Here is a 20,653-nt window from a genome sequence, read left to right as displayed (position 1 = left end):
TTGAAATGTACAGCGTCTTAAGGCAGTCACTTAATAACAACGACTCACTGATATTAGGAGACTTTAACCTCCCCCATATCGACTGGGCGACACTGTCAGGCACAGAAGGCGAGTCACATAGAATGATCGAATTTCTAGAAGAAAATTATCTAAGCCAAATGGTTTCTGAGCCAACTCGACAAAATAATATACTCGACCTTGTTATAACGACCCAAGATAACCTAGTCAGTAATGTCACAGTAGGAGAACACCTCGGTTCTTGCGATCATAAATTAGTGCGCGTCGACATTAAAGCTCAATCATCAGTGACTGAAAATAAAGTAAAGGTGCCCAATTTCAAAAGAGCTAACTTCGTAGAAATCCGACAAAACTAACAGAAATACAACTATCAGATGACGGCAACGTAGAGGAAGCCTGGCTAAGCCTTAAAAATCACTTACTCACTCAGCAGAACACATTCGTCCCCTTGTGCGAGAAGCGAATTAACACTAATAAAAGCCCACCGTGGTTTAATAGCGAAATTAAACAATCAGTCAATGAGAGAAAATTGTTTTACAGGTTAAAGAAAGAACAAAGCACGCCCGAGAACATTAGACTCTATAATGATGCCAGGCGACGAGTAAAAAGACTAGTAGGTCAGGCAAAGCGTAGACATGAAGAAAATATTGCAGCCAACTGTAAAATAACCGAAATCTTTCTTCAGTTACATAAACAACAGAAAGGCGATCAAAAGTGGTATTGGACCTTTAACAAACAGCGACGGTGCACTAGTGACTGACAGCCAACACATTGCAAACCTCTTAAACAATTACTTTTCCTCGGTGTTTAATACTAACAGTCTTCCTCTCGCTACCACCAACACCAGTACTATTGTAAATCTCGAGCATGCATTGCCTAATTTTGAAATAACAACCGATGAAGTCCTTAAAGCTCTCCATTCACTTAAAACAAATAAAAGTCCTGGACCTGACAAAGTATATCCAACTCTGCTGAAAGAAACGAAGAGCGAAATACTCTCCTCCCTCACAACCGTATTCAATATGTCCTTGCGACAAGGCATCGTCCCTTCAGATTGGAAAAAGGCTAACGTGACACCGATTTTCAAGAAAGGAGACAAAAAAGTACCAGGTAATTACAGGCCCATTAGTCTAACTTCGGTTGTAGGTAAGCTACTTGAGGGCATAATTAGAGACAAAATTGTGAGTTACCTTGAAAGCCACTCATTGATTGGGGACTCGCAACATGGCTTCCGAAACAAAAGATCCTGCCTATCAAACCTATTAACCTTTTATAACGACCTCTTCACTGTTTATGACGTAACCAAATCACTGGACGTAGTCTATCTTGATTTCCAGAAAGCGTTTGATAAAGTCCCGCATCATAAATTACTTTACAAATTAAAGCAAATAGGTATTGACGGTCAAGTAAACCAATGGATCGCGAATTGGTTGAGCAACAGACAACAAAGAGTAGTGATTGACGGATTTAACTCAGAGTGGGCGCCTGTCACTAGTGGCGTCCCTCAGGGCTCGGTCCTTGGCCCAGTGCTCTTCATTATTTACATCAACGACGTGGATGTTGGACTCAATAACAGCATTAGTAAATTTGCAGACGACACAAAGATTGGTAACTCGGTTCTCACTGACGAAGACAGGCAAAGCCTCCAAGAGGATTTGCACAAAATTTCAGCTTGGTCGGATAGATGGGAGATGCCCTTTAACGTAGACAAGTGCCAGGTCCTTCAAGTTGGAACGAGGAATAAGAAGTTCGAATACGAAATGCGCGGCGTTAAACTCAAAAGCGTTCAATGCGTCAAAGACTTGAGGGTCAAAATCGCGTCAAACCTCAAATTCTCACAGCAATGCATCGATGCAGCAAATAAAGCGAACAGAATGTTGGGCTTCATTAAAAGAAACTTTGTATTCAAGAATAAAGATGTAATACTCTGCTCTACAACAGTTTAGTCAGACCCCACTTGGAATATGCGGTACAGTTTTGGTCTCCCCACCATGCAAAGGATATTGCTAAATTATCAGGTGTTCTGCGTCGGGCAACGAAATTTATACCTTCCTTGCGCAACACATCCTACGAAGAAAGGCTTTCTACCCTTAACATGTTCTCTCTTGAGAAACGTCGCCTCCGAGGAAAACTGATCGAATGTTTTAAAATACTTAATGGTTTCACGAATGTAGACAGATCAACATTGTTTATGATCGATGACACTTTGCGCACGAGGAACAATGGCGTAAAACTCAGATGTAGACAAGTAAATTCAGACTGCACCAAATTTTTCTTCACCAACGTTGTAGTGCGAGAATGGAATAAGCTCCCATCATCAGTGGTCCAGTGTAACACGATTGACTCCTTCAAAAATAAGCTCGACCGTCACTTCCTTCAACTTAATATTAACTAGAGCAGAAATGCAACGTTTTGGAGTCTTCTGATTAATGTAAAATCACTTAGGTTTAAGGACAGACCACCAAGTCTGGACCATGGGGTCTGTGTGGTCTGATTTTCTATGTAAATCTATGTAAATCTCTCTCTCTCTCTCTCTCTCTCTCTCTCTCTCTCTCTCTCTCTCTCTCTCTCTCTCTCTCTATCTCTCTCTCTCTCTCTCTCTCTCTCTCTCTCTCTCTCTCTCTCTCTCTCTCTCTCTCTCTCTCTCTCTCTCTCTCTCTCTCTCTCTCTCTCTGATTACGACTTTTTCTCTCATCTTTTCCTCCTCCTCCTCTTTTTCGTGTCATATTTTCTTTGCTGTTTTCTTTTGTTATTTTCTCCCTTTCTTTATCTTATTCAATCTTCGTTTTTGTCTCTATGGTTTTGACTTATGTAGATTTTCTTAACTATCTTCCTTTCCTTGTTTTCCTCTGTGTTTTTTCCTTCTCTACTCTATCGTCTTCGTATATATATTTTTTGTTAGTCTTTCTTTTATAAGCTGATCGGTCTCCTCTTCTTGAACCACATATGTTTGGCATCAGATTCCCTCCTCGGTATTTCCATGGAGGTTTTGAATGTGTTTGAATGAGACACCAACACACCAGCCCTTACAGATAGATAGATAGATAGATAGATAGATAGATAAAGATATATAGATAGAGATTAAAAGAATATTATTATAAAATAGATGGATTGTTATTTCTTACCAGTAGTAGTAGTAGTAGTAGTAGTTGTAGTAGTAGTAGTGGTAATTGTAGTAGTAGTTGTAGTAATAGTAGTAGTAGCGTAGCAGAGAGAGAGAGAGAGAGAGAGAGAGTTGGGAACGAAGAGAGCGAGAAACAGAGAGAGCGACCAAGAGAGAGAGAGAGAGAGAGAGAGAGAGAGAGAGAGAGGGGGGGCTGATATGGAAGTACTAGGAGAAAGAGAGCAAGAGAGAGCTGCAAGGCCAGACAGGGAGGAGGAGGAGGAGGAGGAGGAGGAAGAGGAGGAAGAGGAGGAGGAGGAGGAGGAGGAGGAGGAGGAGGAAGGAAATTACTGGTCCGTGTTACCTGGTGTGTGTGTGTGTGTGTGTGTGAGAGAGAGAGAGAGAGAGAGAGAGAGAGAGAGAGAGAGAGAGAGAGAGAGAGAGAGAGAGAGAGCACACGAGTTCCATCCTTTTACTTGGTCGAGTCTCTAAATGTCTTATGTGCTTCCAGTCACACACACACACACACACACACACACACACACACACACACACACACACACACACACACACACACACTCACTGATATATATATGTTCTCTAAATTTCGATTTCTCTCTCTATAGAAATTCATGTCAGTAAAGTGTCGAGCTGTACTTTTTGTGGCAAGAAGGTTTTACTACTACTACTACTACTACTACTACTTCACGGTGGAGAAGCCTTGTCAAACTATCACTTGGCCCATGAAACTACCCATGGAAACACTAACACAACAACCTCTACGAAAGCCTTATCAGATGTGGGTGTGTGAGTTCCAATCTTCTTGAGAATATGGATTTTCTCACATTCACGGTGCAAAAGCCTTGTCAAACTATCACTTGGCCCATGAAACTACCCATGGAAACACTAACACAACAACCTCTACGAAAGCCTTATCATATGTGGGTGTGTGAGTCCCAAACTGCTTGAGATTATGGATTTTCTCACATTCACGGTGCAAAAGCCTTGTCACACTATCACTTGGCCCAAAACTACCCATGGAAACACTAACATAACCTCTACGAAAGCCTTATCAGATGTGGGTGTGTGAGTCCCAGTCTGCTTGAGATTATGGATTTTATCAGATTCACGGTGCAAAAGCCTTGTCAAACTATCACTTGGTTCATGAAACTACCCATGGAAACACTAACACAACAACCTCTACGAAAGCCTTATCAGATGTGGTTGTGTGAGTCCCAGTCTGCTTGAGATTATGGATCGTAGGGTACCAGTGTGCGTTAAGCGACTGGATCTAAAGAGTTTTATGAGTGAGAGCTGGGAGGGAAAGGAAGGGATGAACCGGCAGGTGGACTTTGCAGAGGCTTGGAGAGGTGGAGACGAGGGCGAAGTAGGGATAGGATAGGAAGATTAATGATAAATTTAGTGTATGTGTGGAGAAGTTTGAAGAGAAGGAGCACGGGAAGCTGAAGGAGGAGGAGGAGGAGGAGGAGAAGGATTTGACATAATATTGAGTGCATCCTTTAGAGAGCTCAGTATTTCCTTATCTCACACACTTTTACATTATAATTCCTAGTTCAATTACTCCTATACACTTTTCTATACTACTATCCTTATTCCTACTGAAGTTAGATTAATGGGTCTGTAGTTAATGCCATCGGTCACGAGTCGGATATGAAAACTTCGACTCCGACTCAAACTCCGACAAGGTTCCGTATATCCCTTTGCCATGTCGGTAATGCAATCATATGACTTAAGTAACTATCTTCTAAAATACTCGAGTAACAGGGTAGCGGCAGGAATCTAACCCGGGTTCACGAAATCACGGTGTCTGCTCGCGGACCACTTAGCCACCGCCTCTATTGGTCTCTTCTATAATATCCAACTTCTTATGCAGGAGTTAACCCGTCCGCTGCGATTGGCACGGATTTCGCCTTCACTGGTAGCCTGGTAACATATGCTCCCAGGTCTTTCTCTGCCTCTGTGGTGGATAGTGGAGTGTTTCCCATGTGGTATTGGTGTGCTGGATATCCCTTCACTGGTAGCCTGGTAACATACACTCCCAGGTCTTTCTCTACCTCTGTGGTGGATAGTGGAGTGTTTCCCATGTGGTATTGGTGTGCTGGATATCCCTTCACTGGTAGCTTGGTAACATACACTCCCAGGTCTTTCTCTGCCTCTGTGGTGGATAGTGGAGTGTTTCCCATGTGGTATTGGTGTGCTGGATATCCCTTCACTGGTAGCCTGGTAACATACACTCCCAGGTCTTTCTCTGCCTCTGTGGTGGATAGTGGAGTGTTTCCCATGTGGTATTGGTGTGCTGGATATCCCTTCACTGGTAACCTGGAAACATATACTCCCAGGTCCTCTGTGGTGGATAGTGGAGTGTTTCCCATGTGGTATTGGTGTGCTGGATATCCCTTCACTGGTAGCCTGATAACATGCTCCCAGGTCTTTCTCTGCCTCTGTGGTGGATAGTGGAGTGTTTCCCATGTGGTATTGGTGTGCTGGATATCCCTTCACTGGTAGCCTGGTAACATACACTCCCAGGTCTTTCTCTGCCTCTGTGGTGGATACTGGAGTGTTTCCCATGTGGTATTGGTGTGCTGGATATCCCTTCACTGGTAGCCTGGTAACATACACTCCCAGGTCTTTCTCTGCCTCTGTGGTGGATAGTGGAGTGTTTCCCATGTGGTATTGGTGTGCTGGATATCCCTTCACTGGTAACCTGGTAACATATGCTCCCAGGTCTTTCTCTGCCTCTGTGGTGGATAGTGGAGTGTTTCCCATGTGGTATTGGTGTGCTGGATATCCCTTCACTGGTAGCCTGATAACATACACTCCCAGGTCTTTCTCTGCCTCTGTGGTGGATAGTGGAGTGTTTTCCATGTGGTATTGGTGTGCTGGATATCCCTTCACTGGTAGCCTGGTAACATACACTCCCAGGTCTTTCTCTGCCTCTGTGGTGGGTAGTGGAGTGTTTCCCATGTGGTACTGATATGCTGGATTTCCCCTCCTAAGATGCACGACTCCACATTTTTCTTCACTAAATTGTAGCAGCCACTTTTTATTCCACTCCTGTAGCTTGGTAATGTCTTCTTGTAGGAAAACCGCATCCAAGGGGTTAAGCCGCATCTTCATTCTTTTAAACCTTCTATTGCTAAACTTTGTGGCCGTCTTCCTTCATCCGTTTCTCTGCCTTCCAATGTCTATATTCAGGCGTCGGGTGGTATCAAGACACGTTTCGAACCCAATTGAGTTTCATCTTTCGGCGTCTTTCCCCGTCTGCTTTTTGTCAGGCCAGCAACTTGGATTTTACGATTTAATTCAGTTTTGATTCTCGCTTCGCTCCTGTACCATAATGCCCCCCCCAACACCACTACCACCATCACCACCACCACCGCCCCCACCCCAGCCACCCCTCACAGCACAGGTCATCCCCAGTATGTTTATCGGTGTTCATAGTTCAAGTAGCGACGTTTGCCACTGGTCCTGGGCACCCCACGGGCACCCAGCACCGGGGGGAGGTTACTGGTGGCTGAGGTGTTTATTTGAGATGTATTAGCGGTTACTCGTTGGTCAGGAAGAAGTGCCGGATGTTGTCGGGCTTGGCGGGGATGGAGGTGGTGGTGATGGTGGTGGTGGCGGTGGTAGTGGTGGTGGTGGTGGTGGTAATGGTGGTGGTGCCTAAAGTTAAACAGGTTTAGTTCCAGTAAGGGGAAATTAACGCGTTCAAAGTTTTTATCTTCATATAAACCAATTTCTTATCGGCCATATGCGCCCCCGCGGTGCACTGATTATCGTCCTTGACTTCGAATCTTGGTCTGGGTTCGAATCCCTGGGCAGTCGGCGCGCACCCCACCTTGCAGCTGTTCATCCTACTTTCGGGCTGGTCGTTAACCCGTCCGCTGCGATTGGCACGGATTTCGCCTTCACTGGTAGCCTGGTAACATATGCTCCCAGGTCTTTCTCTGCCTCTGTGGTGGGTAGTGGAGTGTTTCCCATGTGGTATTGGTGTGCTGGATTTCCCTTCACTGGTAGCCTGGTAACATACACTCCCAGGTCTTTCTCTGCCTCTGTGGTGGGTAGTGGAGTGTTTCCCATGTGGTATTGGTGTGCTGGATTTCCCCTCCCAAGATGCAAGACCTCGCATTTTTCTTCACTTAATTGGAACAGCCACTTTTTCTTCCACTTCTGTAGCTTGGTAATGTCTTCTTGTAGGAAATCCGCATCCAAGGGGTTAAATGGGTGCCTGAGGAAACCTGGAGAGCACCTGTACATTTTGGTAACCCGGATGTCACACTGGCCATGTATCGGGTTAAGCCCCGTTCACACCGTGCCGACTCTGGGCCTCGACAACCCAGCGACTCCGGGAACACGAGGTCTTGGGTGTGAAATGTTGACATGGAAGGGTCGCACTTTGTTTTTCCGACCATATGCGACCCTTCCACATCAAGATCTCACACCCAAGACCTCGTATACCCCGAGTCGCTGGGTTGTCGTGGCCCTGGGTCGGCACGGTGTGAACGGGGCCTTAGGGATTCTCTCCCACCATAGGCTCAATAGGCCAAATGGGAAGGAGATGTGCACCGCCGCCACGCGCAGCTATAGTGTATGCTCCCAACTTATCGACCATGAAGGGAAACTAGTGTGTCGTGAAGGGAAGGGCAGCGCCGAGTACCCCGCATGTGTACCGAGGCTCGAGTACAGCCTTGCACCAGCCTTGCAGAGGGTGCCGAGGCGTGAAGGCTCGGCCACACTACAGGCAGGACACACACACACACACACACACACACACACACACGGCTCGGTAGCTACACACGACCCGGTAGCTCAGTGGATAGAGCGTCTGCCTCACAATCAGAAGGACCGGGTTCGATTCCCCGGCCGGGTGAAGATAAGTTGGGTATATCTTCTTTCACGTGTTGTCCCTGTTCACCCAGCAGTGAGTAGGTACGCGATGTCAGGCAAGGAGTTGTGACCTCGTTGTTGCGGTGTGTTGTGTGTGAGTGGTCTCAGTCCTACCCAAAGATCGGTACTGTGAGCTCTGTGTTCTTCCGAAGGGGAACGGCTGGCTGTCTGGAGAGAGACCCGCAGCAGACCAAGAGGTGAATCACACACACACACACACAAAAACACACACACACACACAGAGGGTATACCGCCCCTGCCGAAGCCTTGTCAAACTATCATTAGGCTCATTAAACACCCCACTGAAATATCAACACAACCAAGTCATGTCAAACTATCACAAGACTCATAAAACAAACCACTGAAATATCAACACAATCTAGTCATGTCAAACTATCACAAGACTCATAAAACAAACCACTGGAATATCAACACAATCTATAGTCATGTCAAACTTTCACAAGACTCATGAAACTATACCCGCTCACAACCTCGACGAAAGCCTTACCAAATGTATATAAGCGTGTCCATGTGTGTCTGTGTGTAAGCCCCGCAGTGCACCCACATTCTCAAACGTTTGAACGCCTTACTACAATCTCATTTACCTCTTGTGGAAGTTGTAGGGATCCACATACTAGCTGGATTTGTATCTCTGGCGGTATAGTTCTGCAAGATTCCTAGGCTCATGAAACCCCGATGGATCTTTTCGCGGCCTTCAAACCTGATCGTGACAAGAGCCCGAAGCGTTTGAGTATATAGAAGTCCAGCTGGTCGCCTCAACAAACAAGTCCACTTTTTCGTTTCCTGGAGCTGAGGCGAAGTACAGGTGATCGGGGACCGTTGCGAGTCTCCCGTCCGGCCCAGCGGTGCCATACTACTCCCATGATTTTCCTTCTCCATTAGTGTTCGGACATTGGGCATAACGCATCGATCCAACGGGTGAATATACAAAGATCGTTAATTATGCTGACAGGGGGAGAGGAGGAAGGGGAGGGGCGTAAGGAGGGGGAGAAGTTATGGTAAGGAATGGAGGTAGAGGGAATAGAGGAATAGGACGATGAGAGAGAGAGAGAGAGAGAGAGAGAGAGAGAGAGAGAGAGAGAGAGAGAGAGAGAGAGAGAGAGAGAGAGAGAGAGAGAGAGAGAGAGAGAGAGAGAGAGAGAGAGAGAGAGAAAACAAAGAGGAAATAGAGAGGAAGTAGATTGGATGAAACAGACCCAAGCAAGAGAGAGAGAGAGAGAGAGAGAGAGAGAGAGAGAGAGAGAGAGAGAGAGAGAGAGAGAGAGAGAGAGAGAGAGAGAGAGAGAGAGAGAGAGAGAGAGAGAAACAGTGAATGGATAAAAATCGTGAGTTGTGGATGGTGATCTGTCCGCTGAAACTAAGACTGTGGCTGGAAAGAGTTTTGAGGCCCACTTCCTAGACCTATCGGCCCTTCAGTATACACCTGTTTCAAAAGCCTCTGGTCGAAGTTACTGTGTTTTAAGGGACTGTTTTAGCGATCCTAGTGATAGTTCTACCCGACTTCTGCGCCTTTAACGGTAAAACACGTGCATGAGAACTTTAGCGTTGATGGAAGAACAGGAAATAGAAGATTGAAGGAAATGGAAAGAGATAAACTAGAAGAAATTAATAGGAAACAAAAGGAAAAAGAATGAAGGAAAATTTTGCCTTGATGGAAGAAAAGGAGATGAGAGAAGTGAAGAAAATTTGTAGGTCACAATATTGGAAAGAAAACCAGAAGAAAGAAAAACGAAATAAGAAAGAAAATTAAAATCTGAATAAAACGAAACAAAACAAGAGGCAAAAACGTTAAGAAAAAAAAAGAGAAAGAAAAGAGGTCATATTGTTATAGTAGGATATCGATTATTATTATTATTATTATTATTATTATTATTATTATTATTATTATTATTATTATTATTATTATTATTATTATTATTATTATTTAATATCACCACGAATCAGACATACACTTGTCAATGGAATAAACCCATGACAGATAGATCACGCCACCTTATAGAAATCCCACCGCTGCCACCAATTATGTAACGGTGTACCGGGGGGCGTTGAAGAGTGTTGATTAAGACTCGGCTTCCCTTAAGGCGAATATATATATTCTTAAGCCTATATGTACAGGAGCGTCTCACGCCACCTTATAGAAATCCCACCGCTGCCACCAATTATGTAACGGTGTACCGCTGGGGCGTTGAAGGGTGTTGATTAAGACTCGGCTTCCTTTAAGGCGAAAATATACATTCTTAAGCCTATATGTACAGGAGCGTCTCACGCCACCTTATAGAAATCCCACCGCTGCCACCAATTATGTAACGGTGTACCGGGGGGGCGTTAAAGGGTGTTGATTAAGACTCGGCTTCCCTTAAGGCGAATATATACATTCTTAAGCCAATATGTACAGGAGCGTCTGAGCGAGAGAGAGAGACTGCAGGTGTGTGTCAGTCGGACTCTCGTGAAGGAGTGACGAGTTACAGATTGGAAAATAGTGAAGTTGCAATTGGTCACGTATGTCAAGGTGACCTCCGCGCTTGATGAAATGCTTTGTATATAAACTGAGACGGTAAACGCTGACGGACGACACTCCTATAAGGTGGCGTGATCTATCTGTCGTGGGTTTATTCCATTGACAGTTGACAAATAATAATAATAATAATAATAATAATAATAATAATAATAATAATAATACATTGATATCCTACTTTAACAATATAGAAAGTAGAAAAACTAAGAATGACGAGAAATGAAAACAGGAAAAGAAAGTTCAGATCAAAAAAAGCCAAGGACAGAAACCTTAAGAGAAAGAAAGGAAAAGAACTTAGAATGAGAGAGAAGGAAAAAGGAAAAACACCAAAGAAAAAGAAAAGGCGAAGGACAGAAACGCCGAGAAAAGGAAAATACAGGAAAGGAAACGAAAATTCATGAACTGAGGAGAGAAAAAAATACAGGAAAATCAAGCTGAGGAAGGGAAAAGGAAGAGGAAATAATTATAAGGAAAAGGGAAAAGTTTGTCTAGGGAAAAGAGGCGGAAGGCAGCGAAAGAAAGGAGGGGAGAAAGTTTGACCCCCGGTGAAAGAAAAGAAAAAAAAACAGAAATGAAAGAAAAAAACACAAGGAAGGGAAGGAGAAGAGAAAATGGAGAGAAAAATTCGATAAAAATATAAAGTTTGTAGGCGATGGAAGGACGGAAGGAAGGAAGGAAAAGTTTGACAGAAGGAGGAAAAGAGGAAAACAAAAGAGAAACGATAAACAAACAAACTTAGAAGATGACGGAAAGGAAGGGAAGGAGAAGAGAAAATGGAGAGAAAAATTCGATAAAAATATAAAGTTTGTAGGCGACGGAAGGAAGGAAGGAAGGAGGAAAAGTTTGACAGGGGAGGAAAAGAGAAAAAACAAAAGAGAAACGAAAGGAAAATAAAAAAAACTTGGAAATGAAAGAGAAAGAAATCTGAAGTGAAAACAAAAAAAAATATTGTAGTTATGAGTTTGACAATTCTTCTGTACCGTGAACCTAAAGAAACACATATTTGACAAGGCTTTCGTAGGAGTTTTGGGCATTTCCAGGGATAGTTTTATGGCCCTGGTGGTAGTCTGACCCTTCTTCTGAACCGTGAACCTAAAGAAACACATATTTGACAAGGCTTTCGTAGGAGTTTGGGGCATTTCCAGGGATAGTTTTATGACCCTGGTGGTAGTGTGACCCTTCTGTACCGTGAACCTAAAGAAAGCTACATTTGACAAGGCTTTCCTAGGAGTTTGGGGCATTTCCAGGGGTAGTTTTATGACCCTGGTGGTAGTTTGACCCTTCATCTGTCTCGTGAACCTAAAGAAAGCTACATTTGACAAGGCTTTCCTAGGAGTTTTGGGCATTTCCAGGGGTAGTTTTATGACCCTGGTGGTAGTTTGACCCTTCCTCTGTACAGTGAACCTAAAGAAACACATATTTGACAAGGCTTTCGTAGGAGTTTTGGGCATTTCCAGGGATAGTTTTATGGCCCTGGTGGTAGTCTGACCCTTCTTCTGAACCGTGAACCTAAAGAAACACACATTTGACAAGGCTTTCGTAGGAGTTTGGGGCATTTCCAGGGGTAGTTTTATGACCCTGGTGGTAGTGTGACCCTTCTGTACCGTGACCCTAAAGAAAGCTACATTTGACAAGGTTTTCCTAGGAGTTTTGGGCATTTCCAGGGGTAGTTTTATGACCCTGGTGGTAGTTTGACCATTCTTCTGTCCCGTGAACCTAAAGAAACATATTTTACAAGGCTTTCATAGGAGGTTTCGGCATCTCCAGGGGTAGTTTTATGACCCTGGTGGTAGTCTGACCCTTCTTCTGTACCGTGAACCCAAAGAAACTCATATTTGACCAGGCTTTCGTAGGAATTTTCAGCATTTCCAGGGGTAGTTTTATGACCCTGGAGGTAGTCTGACCCTTCTTCTGTACCGTGAACCTAAAGAAACACATATTTGACAAGGCTTTCGTAGGAGCTTTGGGCATCTCCTGGGGTAGTTTCATGACCCTAGTGGGAGTTCGACCCTTCTTCTATACCATGAACTTAACAAAAACTATTGAGAAAAGACTGATTTCCTTTATTGGCCTCTGGAAATTGCTGTTGTTAGAGGAGGAAGCGTTTGAGCACACCGACCCAGGAAATGATAGAATTGAACAAAAGGACGAAAATGAATATAGAAAAATTAGACGCGGAAAGGCGAGTGTGACAAAATAACCTGAACGAAAGGATATGAAACTCAAGGAGACCGGAAATATTAAAGAGACGATGACACTGAAACAGAGAAACTGGGGAAAGACGAAACGATAGAAAACAAAAGAGGAACGCAAACGAAGAGAACCTGGAAATGGATAGATAGATAGAAAGACAGGAAGGGAAACTGAGCCAAATAAAAACTGTAGGAAATAAAAGATTAAACAAAAACAAATTAATGAGAAAATCTAAGACACACGCCGAGGAAACAAGGAATAAAGTCACACACACACACACACACACACACACACACACACAGAGACAGGCGCGGGAAAACAGGGAGAGGTGAACTAGAGGTGACAGACAGACAGACAGACAGACCACCAGCAACATCACATCCGACTTCGAGGCCGCGTCCCCCTAAAGGAAGGCCACGGGATGGATACAGCAGACAGCGGGGCGACACACACACACACACACACACACACACAGACACACGCAGACACGCACCTTTAAGACGTTATATCCCAGAGAGAGGGCGGGAGAGATGGCTAGCGGCGTGTGGCAACTGAATCCGACTCCCGTACTATAACCATTGATCCGCGCTCTGCCTCTCCGTTCCACGCTTGCGACCTCACCGCGTACCCAACCTTCTCTCCCTCCTTTCCTCTCTCTATCTCTATCCCACTCTCTCAACCCTCCCCTCTCTCTCTCTCTCTCTCTCCCTCTCTCCCTCTCTCTCTCTCTGTAATCATCTGAAACTCAACGGATTTTTAACGTTGGTTCCCGCGCGTCGGTGCTGCCATCTGCCGGCCCCGCCACGCATTCTCCCCGTACTTCTCTCTCTCTCTCTCTCTCTCTCTCTCTCTCTCTCTCTCTCTCTCTCTCTCTGCCAGTACCTACTCTTCCTCCTCCTCCTCCTCCTCCTCTTCTTACTTCTCATTCTAGTGTTCCTCTTCTTTTTCAGCTTCCTCTTCTTGTTTCTACTACTACAACTACTACTACTACTACTACTACTACTACCACTACTACTACTACTACTACTACTACTGCTGCTCCACCCGTGCCTTCCTTTCTTCTCCCATGTCCCTTCCCTCCGCCTCCCCTTCCCTGGTTGGACACAGTTTCCACTCTCTTTAAGTTCCCCCTCTCATCATCACAGACTTGGTCATGTTTTTTCCTTCTGGTATTTGGAGGGATTTCGTTTCGCTCCTCCTCCTCCTCCGCCTCCTCCTCCCATAAAGTCAAGGGAGGTTTCATGTGATATATCAGCGTCATTTTCCTCCCCTCGAGGCGTTGCCGGTACGAGCGTCTCGGGTCGACCCGCATCACAAGTTGAGCTTAAAACTAATTTTATGCACGCCATCGTCTGTGCCTGATGACAGCGGCCAGGCCAACACCAGGAGGGCGCCGACGCGGCCCTTCAGAGGAGTGACGGGAAGATGACAGACCATGAAAAGTTGGAAAGTTTCGTTTAGTCGGCGAAACATCTGTGGTCATACGCCGGAGAGAGACAGAAGGGGAAAGAATTATAGAAGGGAACAGACCCCAGGAGACGGGACACAACCCCCGATTAATACCTGGTACCCATTCACTGCTGGGTGGAAAGGGGCGTAGGGTATCGGAAAAGCCGCCCATTTTTTTCCACTCCGCCCGGGAATCGAACCCGGGCTCTCTCGGTTGTGAGACGAGTGTGCTAACCACTGCACCACGAAGCCCCTTGACAGGCCATAGAAAGCTCCTCCTCAGCCCGGATGCGGGAAGAGAATACCGACCAGTTGTACCACATAAGAATGTCTATTAACACGTCAACACGCCGGGAAACAGGGCCGTCTTCAGGGTCTTGGAGCACTGCGGCTCAGCCCGGCATAGTCACCTAGATTTGCACCAGAGAGGCCGTGAAGAGGTTTTCTAAACGTGAAGAAATCATCAATTAAAGTATTAACAACAATTAAAATGTTTTGCCTTCGACCGGGGCTATCTTCTTGTTGTTGTTGGTGTTGTTTTCTTCAAGTTGTTTTCCTGGCTTACTCACACATTGTAGACATGACATTTTATAACATTTGTTAGCCCTGATGAACCCTAGAACATGGCATTATAAACAAAGCTTTTTTTTTTACGTCTTGGCCTGTGGCGCCGGTAGGCCTTCATAGTAGGGTCTGATGGCAGCATTTTCCATTTTAGACCCCTAGTTGCATAATATAAATTGTTGGGGGGGGGTGTTGGAGGGCCATGCGCATCCAGAGTGCACACACGACCCCAACTTTAGTCACCCCTGAACTGGCGGGTATTTTTTTTGGCTCCAAGTGACGTCATCCCGCTGCTCCGCCCCAAAACCGCCTCCTGCGCGTACCGGTCGCAATTTTGAAGCAGAGTGACTTGACTTGGTATATATAGATTTAGGAGTAATGCATCAAGCGCGTTCTGAAACACATCGCGTACCCTCAACATGTTCATCGTGCACCCCTGAGGATCCGCGTACCCCAGCCTGCGGACCCCTGCACTAAGATGCTATATTTGTCGCAGTGATGCCATTTTAGCGGATTTTTCGCTAGATCTGGCGAAATTGCATGTCAATCTAGCGGGAAAAATCTTAGAATTGACAAGAGTAACTGGCGGATTTTCAAGTCCAATCTAGCGGCAAGATTTTATAGCTTCACCTATCATCCGGCGGATTTATAAATTTTGAGTTGGCAACACTGATTTGTCGTGCGTGGAGAGGCTGCGTTGTGGGGAATGGCAGGGGCGTGTCGTGGGCGTGTCGTGGGCGTCGAGGGCACGGTGCTGATGTACAAGTCTTCGTCCCATATTCTCAAACATATCAGGGCTTTTGTTTCTACGGTACAGGAAACAGCTCAAGGGCATATAAACACTGATAAAATAAAAATAAAACCTAATCGCTGCTCCCACAAACGCTTCTTACTCACCCACATTCACAAGGCTTTCGTATAGGTTGTGGCTGAGTGGTAGCGTGCTGGGCCCACATTCACCACGTGATGGACGACGCGGGTTCGAATCCCCACGCTACCACCTGGGATTTTTCAGTCACCGCCGAGTGGCTTAAAACTACCCACATGCTGTCCTGAAGACCACCCATCAACCCGGACTCTAGAGGAAACCGTCCCAGTGAATCAAGGAGGAGTTCCGGGGGGCAGCATGAGCCAAGAGAAGATGGCGCCACTATAAACACTTGCCTGCGCCATAACGGGCTGGGGCCGACTACCATCCAGGCCCCTCAAGAAAGCCTACCGGCGCTATAGGCGTTCACGTAAAAAAAAATATCCATGAGTAGTTTTAAGAGCCTAGTGATAGTTTGACAAGGCTATTCTGCATCGTGAAGGTCAATAAGACTCATGGGAACGCGTCTAATCTCTTTAATGGCCCTTAGAGGTGTTCGTTGTGGGGGCCCAAAGCGTGTGAGTACGATACCAGGAGCTTGAGGTGACTGGCGTCGGAGTAGCCAACGTTGCCAGATTGTCGTACTCTTCCTCTTATGCCATCACCCAAATAACTCCATTCAAATATGGTTATCGTTTACATGGTTAATTATTGGTGCTTCTTGGCAAGTTATGGACCAGAAACCGGTAAATACGCGGCTCTGAGTACGATAATCTGGCAACGGTGGGAGCAGCGGCGGTGCGGGGCGCTGTGAGGCCTGGTGAGCGTCGGGGGCGTGTCAGGGGGCGTTGGGGGTGTGGCCGCGGCGTGTCGATCTCGCTATGAATGACACTCTTCATTAGCAAGCAAAGGGCCTCCGCGCAGGTGACTGACGGCCTGGGTGTTGGGTGCTGCGTCCGCCGCCCTCACACACACACACACACACACACACACACACACACACACACACACACACACACGTAGACACACCTGCCCGAGTCGCTTCACCCCTGCCGTGTATTTCCCTTCTCTGTACGGGTATGTAGCGCCCACTCTTGAACAGGTCCGGTTAAGATAGGTTAGAATAGGATAGGTTATGTTAGATCGAAGTAGTTATTTTGAGTGGGAATCACAATGAGAATATTTTCCAGAACTCAGATACCACATACCCGTAGAGAGATTGGGAATATGCTGCCCGGCCACGTCAACAGGCTTCACTCCTCGCCCAGCCTCACGTTGTTCCTGCTCGTCAACACTCGTCACGTGGTCACTACCTAAGTCTGGATATACCAAGTCAAGTCACTCTGCTTAAAACTGCGACCGGTACGCGCAGGAGGCGGTTTTGGGGCGGAGCAGCGGGATGACGTCACTTGGAGCCCCCCCCCAAAAATACCCGCCAGTTCAGGGGTGACTAAAGTTGGGGCCGTGTGTGCACTCTGGATGTGCATTCTCGCCTCCTTTCACAGCGCGTTCAGGCAAGCCACTGACGAAAAAATATGTCTTTTTATTGTGCTATTGCGTGACTGTAATTCCAATGCCTACAAACGGCGGTGTGGGGTGTGAGGGAGGGCATGTTGAAGTTATTGATATAAATTAGTCCGCCTTTCCTCGTTTTCTCTAAATCCCTGTTTCTACATTCTCTAGTTTGGCTCCAAGCAGTGTCACGCATAAACCACGCCTCCTCGGCCGTGTCTCCTCCCACAAACCTGCGTGTGACTTGACTTGGTGTATATAGACTTTGGTCACAACCTTGCGAGTCTGGTGAATGTTTCGTGTTCTCGCCGCTTGTCAAGGCCGGACAGGGACGTTAAAGCCAGAGAATAGAGGAGTGTGGCCATACCAACTATAGCACAGACGCCATGTTGCCACCCAAAGAGCAATGTTGCCAGATTGTCGTACTCAGCCTTTTATTTTTACCGACTTCTGCCCCAAAACTGACTCCTGAGCAACGAGATTCATTCATAGTTATCGTTAAAATAGTTAATTTCTGCCCCAAAAACTGACTCGTGAGCCCCAATAACGAGATTCATTCATAGTTATCGTTAAAATAGTTAATTCCTGATATTTCTTGGCTATAGTTATGCGTCAGAAACCAGTAAATTCTATGCTCTGTGTACGACAATGGTGATAAAGAACCGCGCGAAATTCAAATTGATGTTCATGCAATAGGGTTCTGTTGTGCTCCAGCTATGGTCAGGATCTTGAGCAAGTACCCAGAGCCCCCCTCCCCCCCCTACCCCCCTCCTCCCAAAAGAAAGGCCTATTGTACCAGGATCAATTTGAATTTCGCGCGGCTCTCTAGGCAGCAACATGGCGCCGGTGATGAAGGTGGCCGGAGTCTCCTATTCTACGGCTTTGCTTGGAGTTTTTTTACCGACATTACGATCACGTGATTCGTATCCCTTTGATTTAAACTACTTCTGTTCTTCATAATGCCAATAGCTGATAGGCTCTGGGGAGGAGGGCTTTTTATTTATTTATTTATTTTTTTTTTTTTTTTTTACGTGTACGCCTGTTGCGCCGGTAGGCTCTCTCGAGGGGCCTGGATGGTAGTCAGCCCCAGCCCGTCATGGCGCAGGCAAGTGTTTATAGTGGCGCCATCTTCTCTTGGCTCATGCTGCCCCCCGGAACTCCTTGATTCACTTGGACGGTTTCCTCTAGAGTCCGGGTTGATGGGTGGTCTTCAGGACAGCATGTGGGTAGTTTTAAGCCACTCGGCGGTGACTGAAAAATCCCAGGTGGTAGCGTGGGGATTCGAACCCGCGTCGTCCATCACGCGGTGAATGTGGGCCCAGCACGCTACCACTCAGCCACCGCCTACCCAAGTTTGTGATGAAAGAAGTTTGAATTCGGCTTTTAATCTTTCCTTGAAAATATATTTCTTAAAACTCTATTGCTACTTCTTTTGGTTCTTCCCGTGTTATCATTTTTCATTATTATTATTATTATTATTATTATTATTATTATTATTATTATTATTATTATTATTATTATTATTTACATGTGGCGTATAGCACCGGGAGGCTGATCCATATGGGCCTGATGGTTGGCCCGAGCCCGTCATGGCGCAGGCAATTGTTTATAGTGGCGCCATTAATATTATGTTCATTTTCTTTACGCATCGTTGAATCCAAGATGACACCTGGGCTCTTCTCGGTCCTTGGCAGGTGTCTTGAGTATGCCATTAAATAAGTCAGGCTTTTTATAGTTTTTTTTTCTCTGTCTTCCGGTTGGTCAGTGCTGATTAAGGTGAAAGTGTGGTTGTTTACCTCATCGATCGTACCATCTTCGTCCCCGAGGCCAGGATCGGGTGGTGGCGAAGACCCGGGGCGGCCCTCAGCCTTAAAGAGTTACCGCGGCGCTCCAGCTTCCAGCCAGCGGTCGGGGTCTGGCACACGGCTGCGCGCCATGGCCCTGGGCGGTGGCGGCTCGTGGCTGCTTCTCCTCGCCTGGCAGTCCGTTATGGAGCATGAGGAGGCATTGCTGGGAGACAGGTGGCGGCTTTACCTTTACCTGCTCTATTTCTGAGACGGAGTTAGCTGCAAGTGTTGGATTTTCACTGACTTAACCCATTAGCAGCAGGGATCATGTTTCTTAACCCCTTGACTGCGGATTTCCTGCAAGAAGACATCACCAAGCTACAGGAATAGAACAAAAAGTGGCTGCTACAATTCAATCAAGAAAAAATGTAAAGTCCTGCACATAAGGAGGGGAAATCCAGCACACCAGTACCACATGGGAAACACTCCACTATCCACCACAGAGGCAGAGAAAGATCTGAGACTCTATGTTACCAGGCTACCAGTGAAGGGATATCCAGCACACCAATACCACATGGGAAACACTCCACTATCCACCACAGAGGCAGAGAAAGATCTGAGACTCTATGTTACCAGGCTACCAGTTAAGGTGAAATCCGTGTCAATCGCAGCGGACGGGTTAATGGTCCCTCTAAGCGAGAAAAATGAGAAAAAATCACCCCTCACACAAACCATTTCGTAATATATATCAAAGCATTTGTGATCAGTTTATGTATCATCTATTTTGGGGGGTTTAAATCATGGCACAAATTTGTCCCGTCGCTGCTACACGGTAAAGCCACAAATTTGGCCCGTCGCTGCTACACGGTAAAGCCACAAATTTGGCCCGTCGCTGCTACACGGTAAAGCCACAAATTTGGCCCGTCGCTGCTACACGGTAAAGCCACAAATTTGGCCCGTCGCTGCTACACGGTAAAGCCACAAATTTGGCCCGTCACTGCTACACGGTAAAGCCACAAATTTGGCCCGTCGCTGCTACACGGTAAAGCCACAAATTTGGCCCGTCACTGCTACACGGTAAAGCCACAAATTTGGCCCGTCGCTGCTACACGGTAAAGCCACAAATTTGGCCCGTCGCTGCTACACGGTAAAGCCACAAATTTGACCCGTCGCTGCTACCGGGTTAAGGAGAATCAAGGGGAGTATGTGAGGAGTCTTTGGCTACTGGGCGATGAGGCGGATGGTGCTGTTGACCCGGGAATGATCAGGGAGGCTGCATACGAGGCCGATGGGAGGAGGTGTTGGCGAACGAGACAGCGTGGGAGAGAAGCGCCCAAACAGACACACCCGCCCCCCATAGTTGTTGTTGTTGTTGTTTTTACAGCAGAGGAGTCAATTCAAGGGCAACAAATGTGAAAAAAAAGCCCGCTACTCACTGTTCCTATAAAGAGTTAGAGGAGTGGCCGAAAGAGAGGTCAATTTCGGGAGGAGGAGGAGGAGCTTAGCCCATCATTATACTTCCGCTACATCTGTTGCCGCCTGCAGGAACGAGGAACACTGTGGTAACTTTCTTTGTGTATGAGAAAGCAGGTAAAAGGCGAGGGAAGCAAATCTGTAAACAATTAATGAATATATGTACCAAAGACAACAGATGCATTTCCATTTCTTTACGTTCTTTACACGAACCTGAAAAATAGAGGTGTTCGTGTGTGTGTGTGTGTGTGTGTGTGAGAGAGAGAGAGAGAGAGAGAGAGAGAGAGAGAGAGAGAGAGAGA

The 20,653-nt window shown here is 46.2% G+C and overlaps 2 protein-coding genes across 2 annotated transcripts in view; both read left to right on the top strand.

Moving 5' to 3' along the window:
* LOC127002384 (rho GTPase-activating protein 100F-like) overlaps positions 1–20,653 on the top strand; it is a 233,284-nt gene that overhangs the window by 52,619 nt on the left and 160,012 nt on the right. The gene's annotated exons all lie outside the window — the stretch shown is intronic.
* LOC127002549 (uncharacterized) overlaps positions 5,000–20,653 on the top strand; it is a 20,845-nt gene continuing 5,191 nt past the window's right edge. The window contains exons 1-3 of the mRNA XM_050868631.1: positions 5,000–5,382; positions 5,570–5,668; positions 7,082–7,180. Coding sequence (XP_050724588.1) covers positions 5,126–5,382; positions 5,570–5,668; positions 7,082–7,180 — 455 coding nt within the window. The 5' untranslated portion in view covers positions 5,000–5,125. The remainder of the gene's footprint in view (positions 5,383–5,569; positions 5,669–7,081; positions 7,181–20,653) is intronic.

The sequence above is a fragment of the Eriocheir sinensis genome, chromosome 23 (assembly GCF_024679095.1).
Source record: "Eriocheir sinensis breed Jianghai 21 chromosome 23, ASM2467909v1, whole genome shotgun sequence".
NCBI classification, from domain to species: Eukaryota; Metazoa; Arthropoda; class Malacostraca; order Decapoda; family Varunidae; genus Eriocheir; species Eriocheir sinensis.
The sequence above is the reverse complement of the archived record's forward strand: the minus strand, read 5'-3'. Positions and strand labels throughout refer to the sequence as shown.